The sequence below is a fragment of the Odocoileus virginianus genome, chromosome 15 (genome assembly GCF_023699985.2).
Source record: "Odocoileus virginianus isolate 20LAN1187 ecotype Illinois chromosome 15, Ovbor_1.2, whole genome shotgun sequence".
Classification (NCBI taxonomy): Eukaryota; Metazoa; Chordata; class Mammalia; order Artiodactyla; family Cervidae; genus Odocoileus; species Odocoileus virginianus.
This window is the reverse complement of record NC_069688.1, coordinates 31,887,096-31,900,564: the sequence shown is the minus strand read 5'-3', so window position 1 is coordinate 31,900,564 and position 13,469 is coordinate 31,887,096. Positions and strand designations below refer to the sequence as shown.

The following is a 13,469-nucleotide window of genomic DNA, read 5'->3' as shown; positions in this document are numbered from 1 at the left end:
TGACTTCATATTCCAGGATGTCTGGCTCTAGGTGAGTGATCATACCATCGTGATTATCTGGGTCATGAAGATCTTTTTTGTATAGTTCTTCTGTGTATTCTTGCCACCTCTTCTTAATATCTTCTGCTTCTGTTAAGTCCATACCATTTCTGTCTTTATTATGCCATCTTTGCATGAAATGTTCCCTTGGTATTTCTAATTTTCTTGAAGAGATCTCTAGTCTTTCCCATTCTGTTGTTTTTCTCTATTTCTTTGCATTGATCAGAGTAAGGCTTTCTTATCTCTCCTTGCTATTATTTGGAACTCTGCATTCAAATGGGTATATCTTTCATTTTCCCCTTTGCCTTTAGCTTCTCTTCTTTTCACAGATATTTGTAAGGCCTCCTCAGACAGCCATTTTGCTTTTTTGCATTTCTTTTTCTTGGGGATGGTCTTGCTCCCTGTCTCCCTTACAATGTCATGAACCTCTGTCCATGGTTCTTCAGGCACTCTGTCTATATGATCTAATCCCTTGAATCTATTTCTCACCTCCATTGTATAATCACAAGGGATTTTATTTAGGTCATACCTGAATGGTCTAGTGGTTTTCCCTACTTTCTTAAATTTAAGTCTGAATTTTGCAATAAGGAGTTCATGATCTGAGCCACAGTCTGCTTCCAGTCTTGTTTTTGCTGACTGTTTAGAGCTTCTCCATCTTTGGTTGCAAAGAATATAATCCATCTGATTTTGGTATTGACCATCTGGTGATGTCCATGTGTAGAGTCTTCTATTGTGTTGTTGGAAGAGGGCATTTGCTATGTCCAATGCATTTTCTTGGCAAAACTCTATTAGCCCTGCTTCATTCTGTACATTCTTCAGCTTATACCTCTGTATATGCCTATATCTACAGATAGGCATGTCTATACCTCAAGAAAGAGATCTATTAGATGGAACTGGCTTACATGATTGTGGAGGATGAGAAGTCTCATGATCTGCCATTTGCAAGCTGGAGACCCGGGAAAGCTAGTGGCATAGCTTCAGGCTAGGCCCAAAGACCTTGAGAATCGAGGAAAACAGTGATATAAATCCCTGTCCCAGTCCAAAGGCCCAAGAACGAGCATAAATGATGCTCTAAGTTCTAGTCCAAGTGTAGGACAGCACCAGTCCCAGTTCTAGCACTCAGGCAGAGAGCAAGTTCTTCCTTTCTCTGTGTTTTCGTTGTACTCAGGCACTGAATGAATTGGAAGACAGCCCCTCTTTGGGGGAGGCCACGCTGCTTTACTCAGTCTACCAGTTCAAATGATAAGCTCACCTGGAAACACTCTCATAGACATGCCCAGAAAAAGTATATAGCCAAGGGTCTGGCCTCCATGATCCAGTCAAGTTGACTCCTAAAAGCAGCCATCACAGAGGCCTTGGGACAACTGCTTAACTTTTCTGAGCCTCAGGTACTTTGCCTGTAAAACGAGGGATTACTATCTATTCCACAGGGCTGTCTTCAGGTTTAAAGAAAATAAGCAACTTAAGAGACCAAGGCTATCTTTGCACAAACAAACAATGCCAGTTCCTTTCCCTCCCTTTCCCAGTATGACTTATGAAAAGATGAGTCTAGTCATACTACTAGTCTGTTGTTATGGGTTGAATTGCGTCTCCTCAGGCCAAAAAAAAACCCCTATGTTGAAGTCCTACCCGCAAGACCTCATACCATAGTAGTGCCTCAAGGCACTACCAGGGGCTATGAAGAACCTGGAACTGATCCTCTCCTGGTATCTTCAGAAAATACATGCTTTGCCAATGCCTTGAACTCAGATTTCCAGCCTCCAGAATTGTTTAGTCGCTCAGTCGTATCTGATTCTTTGTGACCGCATGGACTGCAACCCATCAGGCTCCTGTGTCCATCAGGTTTCCCAGGCAAGAATACTGGAGTGGGTTGCCATTTCCTTCTTTTAATAAAAGTGTTGTGTTGTACGCTCACACATTTGTATGTACTATGATTTGGCAACCCTTAACATATCATTGACTCAGTGGTAAAGAATCTTCCTCCCAATGCAGAAGACATAAGTTTGATCCCTGAGTCAGGAAGATCCCCTGGAGAACGAAATGGCAACTCACTCCAGTATTCTCGCCTGGGAAATCCCATGGACAGAGGATCCTGGTGGGCAACAGTCCATGGGGTCACAAAAGAGTCAGACATGACTTAGCTACTAAACAGCAACAATATATCATTAGGCAAATGATGTCCCTTCCCCTTTTGGCCACATCTTTTAAACAAAGCTTTGTCCACATTTCAGAATAGTTCTTTAAGACAGTGTACCAGAAGGCCAGTTACTAGAGCAAAGGTTATACATATTTTTAGCATTCTTGATACTTTTTGCCTAATTGCTTTGCAGTAAGTGGTATTCTTTCCTTTGGGGTTTAACCCCAAGACAATTCTTTGTAGCAAGAGAAGGAAATAAGCTCATGGAGAACAGTTAGAGTATTAGTGTTCAACTGCCACCAGAAGCAGGTAATTAATATTTCCTTGTTAAAAAGCTCAAAGCCATGCACAACAATTATATCATATGTAGGTAACTCACAAAATCTCTGGCTCAGTCTTTCTGGAACCCCAGCGTTTAAGTGCAATTTGGGCATTAAATTATCCATTCATGTACTAAGCCAAAGGTATATCTGTTCTATTCTCTGGGGTGTTTCTACTGACCTGCACACTTGTTCAGAGATAATTTTCAATAAACTCTTGTCACTTGAAAGTAAACAGTCTGGAAAATGTACGGCTCATTTGAAACACTGAGAAAATAAACAACCTAGGGTATGCTTCCTTCCTATCTTTACAGCCCTTTCTGGAATGTGTGTTCCAGATATTTCCCTTTCTTCCCCAAAGAAGAAGTTTTCATTAAAAATCAAAGTGTTTATTTGGCACTTTGGGGCAGCCCTTTTTTGAGGAAACCACAGCAATGGGTGCCTTTGGAGCCCGAGTTCGAAGAAATCAGTTCATTCTCCTGGTGTTCTTTCTTTTGCAAATTCAGAGTCTGGGTCTGGACCTCGACAGTCGTCCTACGACTGAAGTCTGTGCCACACACACCATTTCACCAGGACCCAAAGGTGAGGAGAGAAAAAAGTGAAATTTTCCCATCTAATAAGTAAGCTCTCTTACTTCATTGCTCAGTGCCACTCTAACTCCCACTTTCTCTACTCTCCTTCCTAGAGTTTTCTACTCTCCCGCCTAGAGTTCTACTTTCCTTCTATTTTAGGAAAATCAATGTCCTGATACTTATTAAAAAATCTCCCTTGATGTTAAGTAAGAGAAGTTGGGGAGGGGGTGGAAGCCTGAGACAGGGATGTGATAGAATTCACCTGGGATAGAGGAATATTCTGCCTTCCATGCAGCTCCGGGGGGTACACAGACGCGACATTGACTGTCAGGAATCCTTTTGTTAATAACATCTCTATTCATGAACTGTTTTTACTCCAACTGTTTTCTCATATTGATTATGGTAAAGCTACTAGACAAAAGCTCAGTAAGCTTTAATTCTTTCATACATTTCATAAATTAATGGACTCCTGGGTTCCAATGAAGAGGAAAAGGTCCATCAAGAATTGGAGGTGGCAGTAAGAAAAAAAAAAAAAAGGAAAATGGCACTGTCATCTCAGTATATTGTTTTTATTTCTTCCATGTCTTAAACTTATGTCCCCTATTAATCATATTTTTCTACAGTCATAATCAAAGTGTGTGGTCCATTTTGAGGGGTGTGGGATAACAGAAAAAATTACTTTAGTGAGACATGGACCTGGCTGAAAATTTCTGTTTTGTTTCTTTCTAACCACATGCTTTTTAACAAAAGTTTTAACTCTCTGAACCTAAGCTCTGTCATCTTAGGGGTGGGGGAAAGTGTTATCATCCTCTCCATTCACCACTGGGGTAATGATTAAATAAAGTAATATTTGCAAAAAATATTCAATGTCTGGAACATAGTAGTTGCATAACAAACATCAGACATGTTTCCCCTTTTTCTTGTAGCCTGCCTTTTCCAAATAGCAAATGTTGAAAGATCAGTATGTTTATAATTATACTTCTATGTTCTTCAAAACCAAACAACCCCCTCCCAAAAAAATAAATAAATAAAAATAAAACAAATAAAGGAGGTGGTATAGAAATAAGCATTTCTTTATTTGTAAGTGGAGACTTTAGGGCCAAGAGCCTTCAGCAAAAGGGTGATAGAACATTGGAATTTTTTTCTTTTTCAAGTAGGGCCAAGGTCCAAATGCGCGTCAAGCAACTGGTTGATTAAAAAAATGCCTCTGTTTTCTTGGTTTCAGCTCTGACCCTTTTGTTCTGAAAGTGGTTACTGCAGTACAGATCGGTTCTCCTTCGTTAGTAATTCATGCTATGTTTCTCCAGGCTAGAGGGTGGAAGAATTGCAGCTGCTTAAAATTTTTAGTTGAAAAAAAGGTCTTAAAACAAACAAAACAGAAAAACATCGCCCTGTGCTTGTCAGTGATTTAAATGTGTATTGCTTAAAGTGCATTTTTCTTAATCAGTGAATTAATTTCCTCCTAAGAATGCAATCTAAGTTTTAACCTTTGATACCATAAAATAAATGCAAGGAAGAACAATGAGACCTTGGGGCTTCCAAATAATTTCTTGGGTGAATAAATGAATAATGCGAAGGTCAATGTTCAGAAAAGAAAGTTTCAATCAGAAACAAAGTATTTACTTAAAACCATTACTGGACTTTTCACAGAATAGAGGAAATTTTGTATGATTCCAGGGTGTTCATGGAAAATGCTAAAAAATTAATTTTTCTGTCCCTTCAAATGGGAGAATCCATTTGAGAATAGAACTGTTAAGCAGTTTTCCTTACAGAGAAACTGCAACTTTCAAACTGGAGGAAGAATGGACAAAATATTGTTAAAATAATGTCCAAAAGACAACGTACTCCAATTCAATGATTCTAGTCATTTCAACTCAGGCAACATATACTGAATGTGCTAAGCACTATTTTATGGACAAGTGATGCATTAAATTGTGTGTGTATATATATATATACATATATGTATATATATACGGTTTCCTGATGCCTCAGATGGTAAAGAATCTGCCTGCAATGCCGGAGACCCGGGTTCGATTCCTGGGTTGGGAGGATCCCTTGGAGAAGGGCATGGCAACTCACTCCAGTTGAATTCCATGGACAGAGGAGCCTGATGGGCTACAGTCCATAAGATTGCAAATAGTCAGAAACAACTGAGCAACTGACACTTTTACTCTTTTCATATATATATATATGTGTGTGTATATATATATGTATGTATATATCAGTGTCATGAGCAATAAAATGGTAAATACTTTAGGAGGGAAAGCAGAGAGCAATTAATATGTGTTGGATACCAGCATAGTGTCCACATGAATCTTCCAACTCTCGTTTTTTAGCTTAACACAAAACTTTTCCCTTCCCATTAGCAACTCTCTTAAGATTCCAAACAGTGGAAACCCCTTTAACTCTCTTCCTGAGTGTGTGTAGAAATTATGAGATGCTTACAAGTGAGAATGTGACAGAAGGAAGAAGTGAGTGCTCCCAGGGAAGAAAGATTTGGGAAGGACCCCTTAAGAACCCCAAGTTCCAGAACTAAGTCTGTTACGGACTTGGTACAATTTCCTCTTCCCCTAGAGCCCAGGGACCTGGCATCAAATGGATTCCACGTTTCCTTCTTATTAAAGTGATTCCAAGATTCTGGAGCATACTGAATACCTACTAAGTCCCAAGTATCATGTACAATGCTAAAGGTTTCGAGCTAAGGAAAAACTTGTCCTATGGAAAAACATTGTCCCTCATGTACAATGCTAAAGGTTTCAAGCTAAGAAAAAAGCTTGTACCTACATTTCAAGCTGGTGTTAGATTAAAAACTCTTGGGGTCAGGACCCACGTAACTCATTTTTTCTTTGCAAATTGCCTCTATGTGCACAACACGTATAGCATCAAGAGCCTATTCATCACTGCCCTCCCTCTGCTCTGGGCCCTGTGCTAGAATTGTGGATACCCCAAAACACAAACATGATTTTTGTCTTCCCTCAAGATATAGACTGCCATCCACCCTACCTCATCCTCTTGTGAACGTGATGATAGTCCTCCCCACCCCTGAATAAGGCAGACTTATATGTTTATCTCTACAAAATGATAAAAAAGAAAGGTTTGATGGCTCAGTAAACATTTTAAAGAACTAGATTATTGCTCTTCTTCAAAATATTTTTCCTAAAAGCAAGCTGGTCTATGTTTCTCTTCATGGTTAATCATTTCAATACCGTATTTATTAACACTGTGCTCAGAAACTTCTAACTATGCTGAGAAACAGACAATATAAGGAGCTTTCTCTAGATTCATTTAGGAGACTTGGAATTAAATAAAAATATATAGAGTGGCAAACAGAAAACTGTTAATGCTAATCTGTCATATAGTATATTGTCTAACACAGAGACACCATTTTCTTACACTATTTCACAAACTTGACTTAGTGGAAAACATTGGATTGTACCTGCTTGATCTTCATTCAGGATGGTATCACATCTGTCTATACTTTAGTTTCTTTATTTGATAAATGAGCTTCAAGACAGACCTGTTTTAAGAATAACATCAGATAATCAATGTGAACCTTAAACTGTATCAGTGTCATGAATAGATACTTAACAAATTCTATTTGTCTTTCCCTCTTCTTCCTATTCGGCTAAGTCCATTGAATAGCAGTTTTGAGAATGAGTATTGCTCTAGTTATCAAAAATTATTTGTTGAAAGCCATTTTTATTTTTCTTTCTGCACCTTAAATTATTATTTTATGCTGCTTAGTAGAAAAACATTCTTTTTTCCCCCAACGTTGGTGGTTTCCTTAAACAATTTATGTGAAATTCTGACCTCTAGTGGTTTTACTTCAAAACAGCAATGACAAGAAATTTTAATAAGAAATGTTAAAAAAGAAATGTAAAACCATTAAGAAATATTTGGGTAATAAGTAAGTCCTGATTGGCTCATTTTGACCCCATGGACTGTAGCATGCCAGGCTTCCCTGTCCTTCACTATCTTGTTTAATTTTCACTGTTGTCCTGCGTGTCTGTGTTTAGTCGCTCAGTCATGTCCGATTCTCACGAACCCATAGACTGTAGCCCGCCAGGCTCCTCTGTCCATGGGTTTCTCCAGGCAAGAAGACTGGAGTAAGTTGTGATTTCCTTCTCCAGGGGATCTTCCCAACCCAGCAACTGAACCTGGGTCTCCTGTATTGCAGGCAGACTCTTTACTGACTCAGCTATGAGGGAAGCCCTATAATTGCCCTACATGGTAGCAATTATTTTAAACCTAAGGATAAGCTAATACTCTCAATGAGGTCAAGTGGAGTTTTCAAGGTCTTCCACTTAGATGTTATAGTCATGAAGTTTGAGCTTGACCCCTGACCTTCTGGTATGGGTCCATGGTCATTCCGTGACATCTACTAATTTCTATTAGAATAACGTTTGAAAATACAGCCCACTGACCCCTTTTTGGTAAGAAATGAATAGGACACTGCCTCAGAACATGGAGTTTATGCAACCTCACAGCCCAGCATTGTACTGTACTACATGCTGAATGTGATGACTTGCCTCTCTGATAATAAACTCCATCGCTTCATTCGTCTGTTTAGAGATGATATTTAGAATGGTATTTTACCCTATTGCTTATTTTGGCTTTTAGTTTGGGGGGCTTTTCTTTCAATGACATTTGTGTGTGTGTGTGTCTGTGTGGACTCAGAGGTCCTCTGAGATCCATCTGGCTTCTCCTGACTTCTCCCACCTCAAACTACTTGCTCACTTGTTTGCTGCAGCCTTCCTTGCTTTGTCTCTCATTCCCAACCCAGGATCTTTGCACTTGATGTTCCTTTTGTCTGACCCACACTTGCCCCAAATCTTCCCAAGAAGAGTTCCTTCTTCTCATTTCTAGTTTTAGCTCCAGTGCCGTCTGCACAGTGGGGCCCTGCCTGAAGACCCCTGCACTCTCTGTCATAGTTTCCAAGACATTTTATTATTTTCACAGACTTATTGCTATTTATATACATACTGTCAGTCCTAGAATGCAAGTTTCATGAAGGCAGAGACCCTAGAAGAATACCTGACACATAGTGATGGCTCAATAAATAAATAAACATGGCTAAGTCATGTTCAACTCATTTGCAACCCCTTGGACTGTAGCCTGTCAGGCTCCTCTGTCCATGGGATTTCCCAGGCAAGAATACTGGAGTGGGTTGCCCTTTCTTACTGCAGGGAATCGTCCCGATCCAAGGATTGAACCTGCGCCTCTTGCATGTCTCCTGCATTGGCAGGGAGATCTTTACCACTTGAGTCACTGGGGCTTCCCTTTAGATGCAGTGAATGAACCCAGATTTTCCAAGATCCCCTGACAGTTCCTTGAAAATACCTTCCAGGGATATTCTGCAGATCCCCCCGTAAGTTGTGCAATGCTTCAAAAAAAAAACACACACACACACAAAAAAAAACCTGCTCTTGGAAGGCGCTGTCATTTCACCCCTTCAGTGCTTAAAGAACTTTCCCACCAGAGGCCACTGGTTTTCTGTAAGCACAGCAGCGCGCAGCTCCCCTGGTGCCTGTGTTGGCCTGGCCTGACCACTAACTCAGTGACATTTCACTCAGTAAGGAAGGCTTCCCTTTGCCTCTGAAGACACTGCACACTTACATGTAATGATCATCACTCCACACTGTGGTCTGTGATGAACTCATGCGGCCAAGAAAGGCTCTCTGCTCTTCAGTTTGGGCGTAATGGCAATCTCAGGCACGGTGGTGGCCATAGTAAGACTAGCACCCATTGAATAGATGCTACTGGCCAGGCACTGCTTGAATGCTTTCCAGCAATCTTTAAGTTAAACTCTCTTAATCGACTTTGAGAGAGGAGACATTCTAATTCTCATTTGCGAGATGAAGAATCTGAGGTTCAGAACTATTATGTCACTTGCCTAAGGTCACACAGTTGGAAGGTGGCGGGTTGGAGCTCAGTTCAATCCCAATTGGACTCCAGGCTCCAGTCATTGTGCTAAACCATCTAATCAGTTGGAGGGGTCCCAACCTGTGTTGATGACATCAGAGGATTTTACAGGTCAGGATGAAATAGCTATTATACTTAAGTTTTGGCTTAAAAATCCTATCCATCCCTATGGAACCCATGCGTGGGTGGACGAGAGCACTAATCTTTGAGTGCCCGACACTACAAGATCACATGGCTTTGCCAGTATGTAAACGTCTTTCTTTGGGACAATTTCTTTCCCAGCAAACCCCTTACCTCTAGGATTTGGACTTCATCTGGCCACTCACTATTTTTCTGAACATGGCCCTGGATCCCGTAAATTGACACACGAGTTATTTTTCAAGAGTGTTTTCAGTTTCCAAACAGATGGCCAGTATGCCCAGCAGTATCTGGGGCACTTTCACACTCCGATTGGAAGTGTAACTACCTTTTAAAGTAACTGTACCTCTTAAAGTAATTCCAGATTACTTAAGTTAACCCCAGTTATTTTCACGTTTCTGAGAACTGAAGCCCAGAGACATAAAGTAACTTGTTCTAGGTCACACAGCTGCTCGTTGGTGGCAGAGCTAACAGTCATCTTCCAGATTCCCAACCAGTAAACCGTGTTCCATTTCACCATGTTATATCATTGTCCTCACGTTTTGTCATCCTCATTAGGCGTGAAATGATCCTTCCCTTGGAGTTATAAATTAACATTAGAAAAGGAGGTCAATGTATAAACATGGTACAGAATTGTTTTAGCTCGGTCACCTTGATACAGATTAAGCTGCTGAGTTCTTTCTGGTGACTTTATCAGAGAGGTTAAGCAAGTAGGTATTTTCCTAAAGCCTTTATATTAATTATATTAATTCACTAGAGTCTTTCATTAAGAGTGTTAATATGTATGCTATGCATGAGGACGGACCAAAATTTTAAGTGGCTTGGCTTTTTCAACTTTATATTCCAGTATGTGGGTGTTCTGAAACATTTTTTCCCCTCTCCTTTTCCCTTTGAATAGATGTCAAGAAAAGAGTTCAAGGTTAGGTCAGGATGGGAAGAATAAAACTTCAGTCAATCAAAGTGTGGACAAAGATGAGTCAGTAGGTAATGACAAAAAAAAAAATTAGTTTGTTTCATTTAACAAAATTTTATGCATGACCTATGCCATTTTCCCCCACACTTGCTTACATAATAATTTGGCTATATATCAATCATTACTAGGGACTGCAGTAATAGAAACTCACATGTTGATAAAGATAATACACTTTGAAGACAGAATATATGGTTTTGAATTTGAGCTCTGTCACTTACCTATCTGGAGTTACCTGGTGGTTCAGTGGTAAAGAACCTGCCTGCCAATGCAGGAGACACAGATTTGATTGCTGGGTCAGGAAGAGCCCCTGGAGAAAGAAATGACAACCCACTCCAGTATTCTTGCCGGGGAAACCCCATAGACAGAGGAGCCTGGCAGGCTAAAGGCCACAGGATCGCAAAAGTCAGACGCAACTTAGCGACTAAGACAGCAACAAACATTTATCAGCCTCGGTGTCCCTGTTTTCTAAATGTAGATAATTATATTGCCAGTCTCAAATGCTTAATCTGAAAATTAAGACATGTTTAGCATAGAGCTCAGCTATCATTTTCTTTTCTTTTTTTTTTTTTCATGAGCTTCCACATCTCAACATTCAGAAAACTAAGATCATGGCATCTAGTCCCATCACTTCATGGCAAATAGATGGGGAAACAGTGGGAACAGGGGCAGACTTTATTTTTTGGGCTCCAAAATCACTGCAGATGGTGATTGCAGCCATGAAATTAAAAGACACTTACTCCTTGGAGGGAAAGTTATGATCAACCTAGACAGCATATTATAAAACAGAGACATTACTTTGCCAACAAAAGTCCATCTAGTCAAAGCTATGGTTTTTCCAGTAGTCATGTATGGATGTGAGAGTTGGACTACAAAGAAAGCTGAGCACCAAAGAATTGATGCTTTTGAACTGTGGTGTTTGAGAAGACTCTTGTGAGTCCCTTGGATTGCAAGGAGATCCAGCCAGTCCATCCTAAAGGAAATGAGTCCTGAATATTCATCGGAAGGACTGATGCTGAAGCTCAAACTCCAATACTTTGGCCACCTGATGCAAAGAACTGATTCATTTGAAGAGACTCTGATGCTGGGAAAGATTGAAGGCTGGAGGAGAAGGGGACAACAGAGGATGAGATGGTTGGATGGCATCACCGACTCAATGGATATGAGTTTGAGTAAACTCCAGGAGCTGGTGATGGACAGGAAGGCATGCCATGCTGCAGTCCATGGGGTCACAAAGAGTCTGACACAACTGAGCGACTGAACTGAACTGAACTGAACCACTGCTGTTACTAGTCACCATAAACCTCTACCCACATCCCTAAACAAAGGCTCATAGGTGGTAACCTTGGTTCTACAGACAGAAATCTACCAGGAAAAAGGACCCACTTCTGCTCCTTGCTGCCATTTCCTGCCTATTTTAGTCTCACTGCAAAGTAAACTTTTATTTATCAGAAGTTCACAAACTTAAGTCCACCCTTTCTCTTTGTTAATGTGGCTTCTTTTTCCTCACTCTCCAACTGAACCTAGGGCTTCTTATCAATTAAACAGGAATAATAGTGTAAATACTCCCTAGGAATGTAGTAGAATTAAATGAATAAAAACATAAAAAAACAAGCCTCACTCTTTTTATCTGTAAGATGGATTGATAATGGCATGACTGCTTCATAGGACTGTGATGAGGAGAAATGAGTTAAGCCACATAAAGCACTTAGCGCTATCCCTAACACATTCTCAAGGACTCTAAGTATTAGAAAATCATAGATTTGCAAAATCCAAGGGAGAGTGAGAATGATATTTCTGGGTTTTTCTTCTTTTTTTTTCCTTTAAGAACCATTTTCCTATAGCCACAATCGGTGCTCTGGGCAGGCACTTCTGTTGGTCTTAGGTCATTAGCCATATATATATACACACACACACATACACACACACACACACACACACACACACACACACACATATATATATATATATGCATATATATACACATATAGGCCAGATACAACTTAGATCTATCTTTTTATTTGTACTTATGAAATTCTATTTCTAAACACTTTCTAATTCTGTTAGAAATGGTTTTATTTGGTACCTCCACATCTTTACAAGATATTCCAACTGATAACCAGTTTGTATGGTTTTTTCACTGGTATTTGATCTGCAATATTCTATGATTTTCTAGAATTCTTTAAATTATACTTTATGGTTTTCTCTACTCTTTCATGAAAGTGTTATAAATATATGTGGTTAAAATCTACACTCGGAGACTCAAGTGAAGTAGCATTTGAATAATTTGTTTTCAAATTTTTTATCATGGTTATTCTTGGTCTAAAAACATCATTTCAAGTCTCTTGAAAATACTTGTATCTGTGAAATAAATTATATGAATATGAGTCTTTAGAATTCACAAAGGTTTATCCATTATTTTGCTTTGGCTCCACTGACATGCTATAGGAATCATGATCTCTATTTAAAGAGAAGGAAACTAAAGCTTATGATCCTTTTGAAGGTCGTTTATTTGACATATCACCCAGGATGGGTGTACATATAAGACATTACAATATCAGTTGCAGTCAAAAATAGTTTCCATGGTGTGTACTTGTTGACTTAAAATGTATTCACAACCTAAAAGTTGAGAGCTATGTTTTATTCAGTGGGAATTTTTAGGATTTCAAGCCAAGGAGGCAGCATCTCAAGTAACCTTGAGACAACTGATCTGAGGAGGTGGTGGGGGCAGTTAGGTTATATAGAAGTTTTGCAACAAAGGGCAGGTAGTCTGAACATCAAAAGACTATTGTTAATTAAAGGAAATTCAGATATCTCAAGTTAAGGAATTTATCACTTCAGAAACTGTTCCTTTGATATGCATCTCAGCTACCTGGGGCCAGTGTTCTTTGTTTTCATATCTGGAGTGAAAACTCATGCTGAGGTGAGTTTTCTTAGGGAGTGGCTGTAGTCACAGTTGAGTTCAATTCAGTCATTCAGCGTGACCCCATGCCTCTTTGTGACCCCACGAACTGCAGCAGGCTAGGATTCCCTGTCCAACACTAGCACCTGAATCCTACTCAAACTCATGTCCATCGCGTTGGTGATAGCATCCAACCATTTCATCCTCTGTTGTCCCCTTCTCCTCTAGCCTTCAATCTTTCCCAGCATCAGAGTCTTTTCCAATGAGTAGTTCTTTGCATCAGGTGGCCAAAGTATTGGAGTTTCAGCTTCAGCATGAGTCATTCCAATGAATATTCAAGACTGATTTCCTTTAGGATGGATTGGTTGGATCTTCCTGCAGTCCAAGGGACTCTCGTGAGTCTGTTCCTACACCACAGTTCAAAAGTATCAATTCTTCAGCACTCAGCTTTCTTTATAGTCCAACTCTT

The 13,469-nt window shown here is 39.8% G+C and overlaps 1 protein-coding gene across 11 annotated transcripts in view; it reads left to right on the top strand.

Annotated features, from left to right (window-relative positions):
* The window catches only part of COLEC10 (collectin subfamily member 10), a 490,492-nt gene that overhangs the window by 438,982 nt on the left and 38,041 nt on the right, over positions 1–13,469 (top strand). Inside the window, exon 1 of one of the 11 annotated variants that reach the window (XM_020889058.2) lies at positions 2,789–3,078. The exons of 9 other annotated variants lie outside the window; for them this stretch is intronic. In XM_020889058.2, coding sequence (XP_020744717.2) covers positions 2,931–3,078 — 148 coding nt within the window. In that variant the 5' untranslated portion in view covers positions 2,789–2,930. Of the gene's footprint in view, positions 1–2,788; positions 3,079–13,469 lie in introns of those variants that run through there. One more of the 11 variants, XM_020889057.2, reaches the window with a different exon arrangement.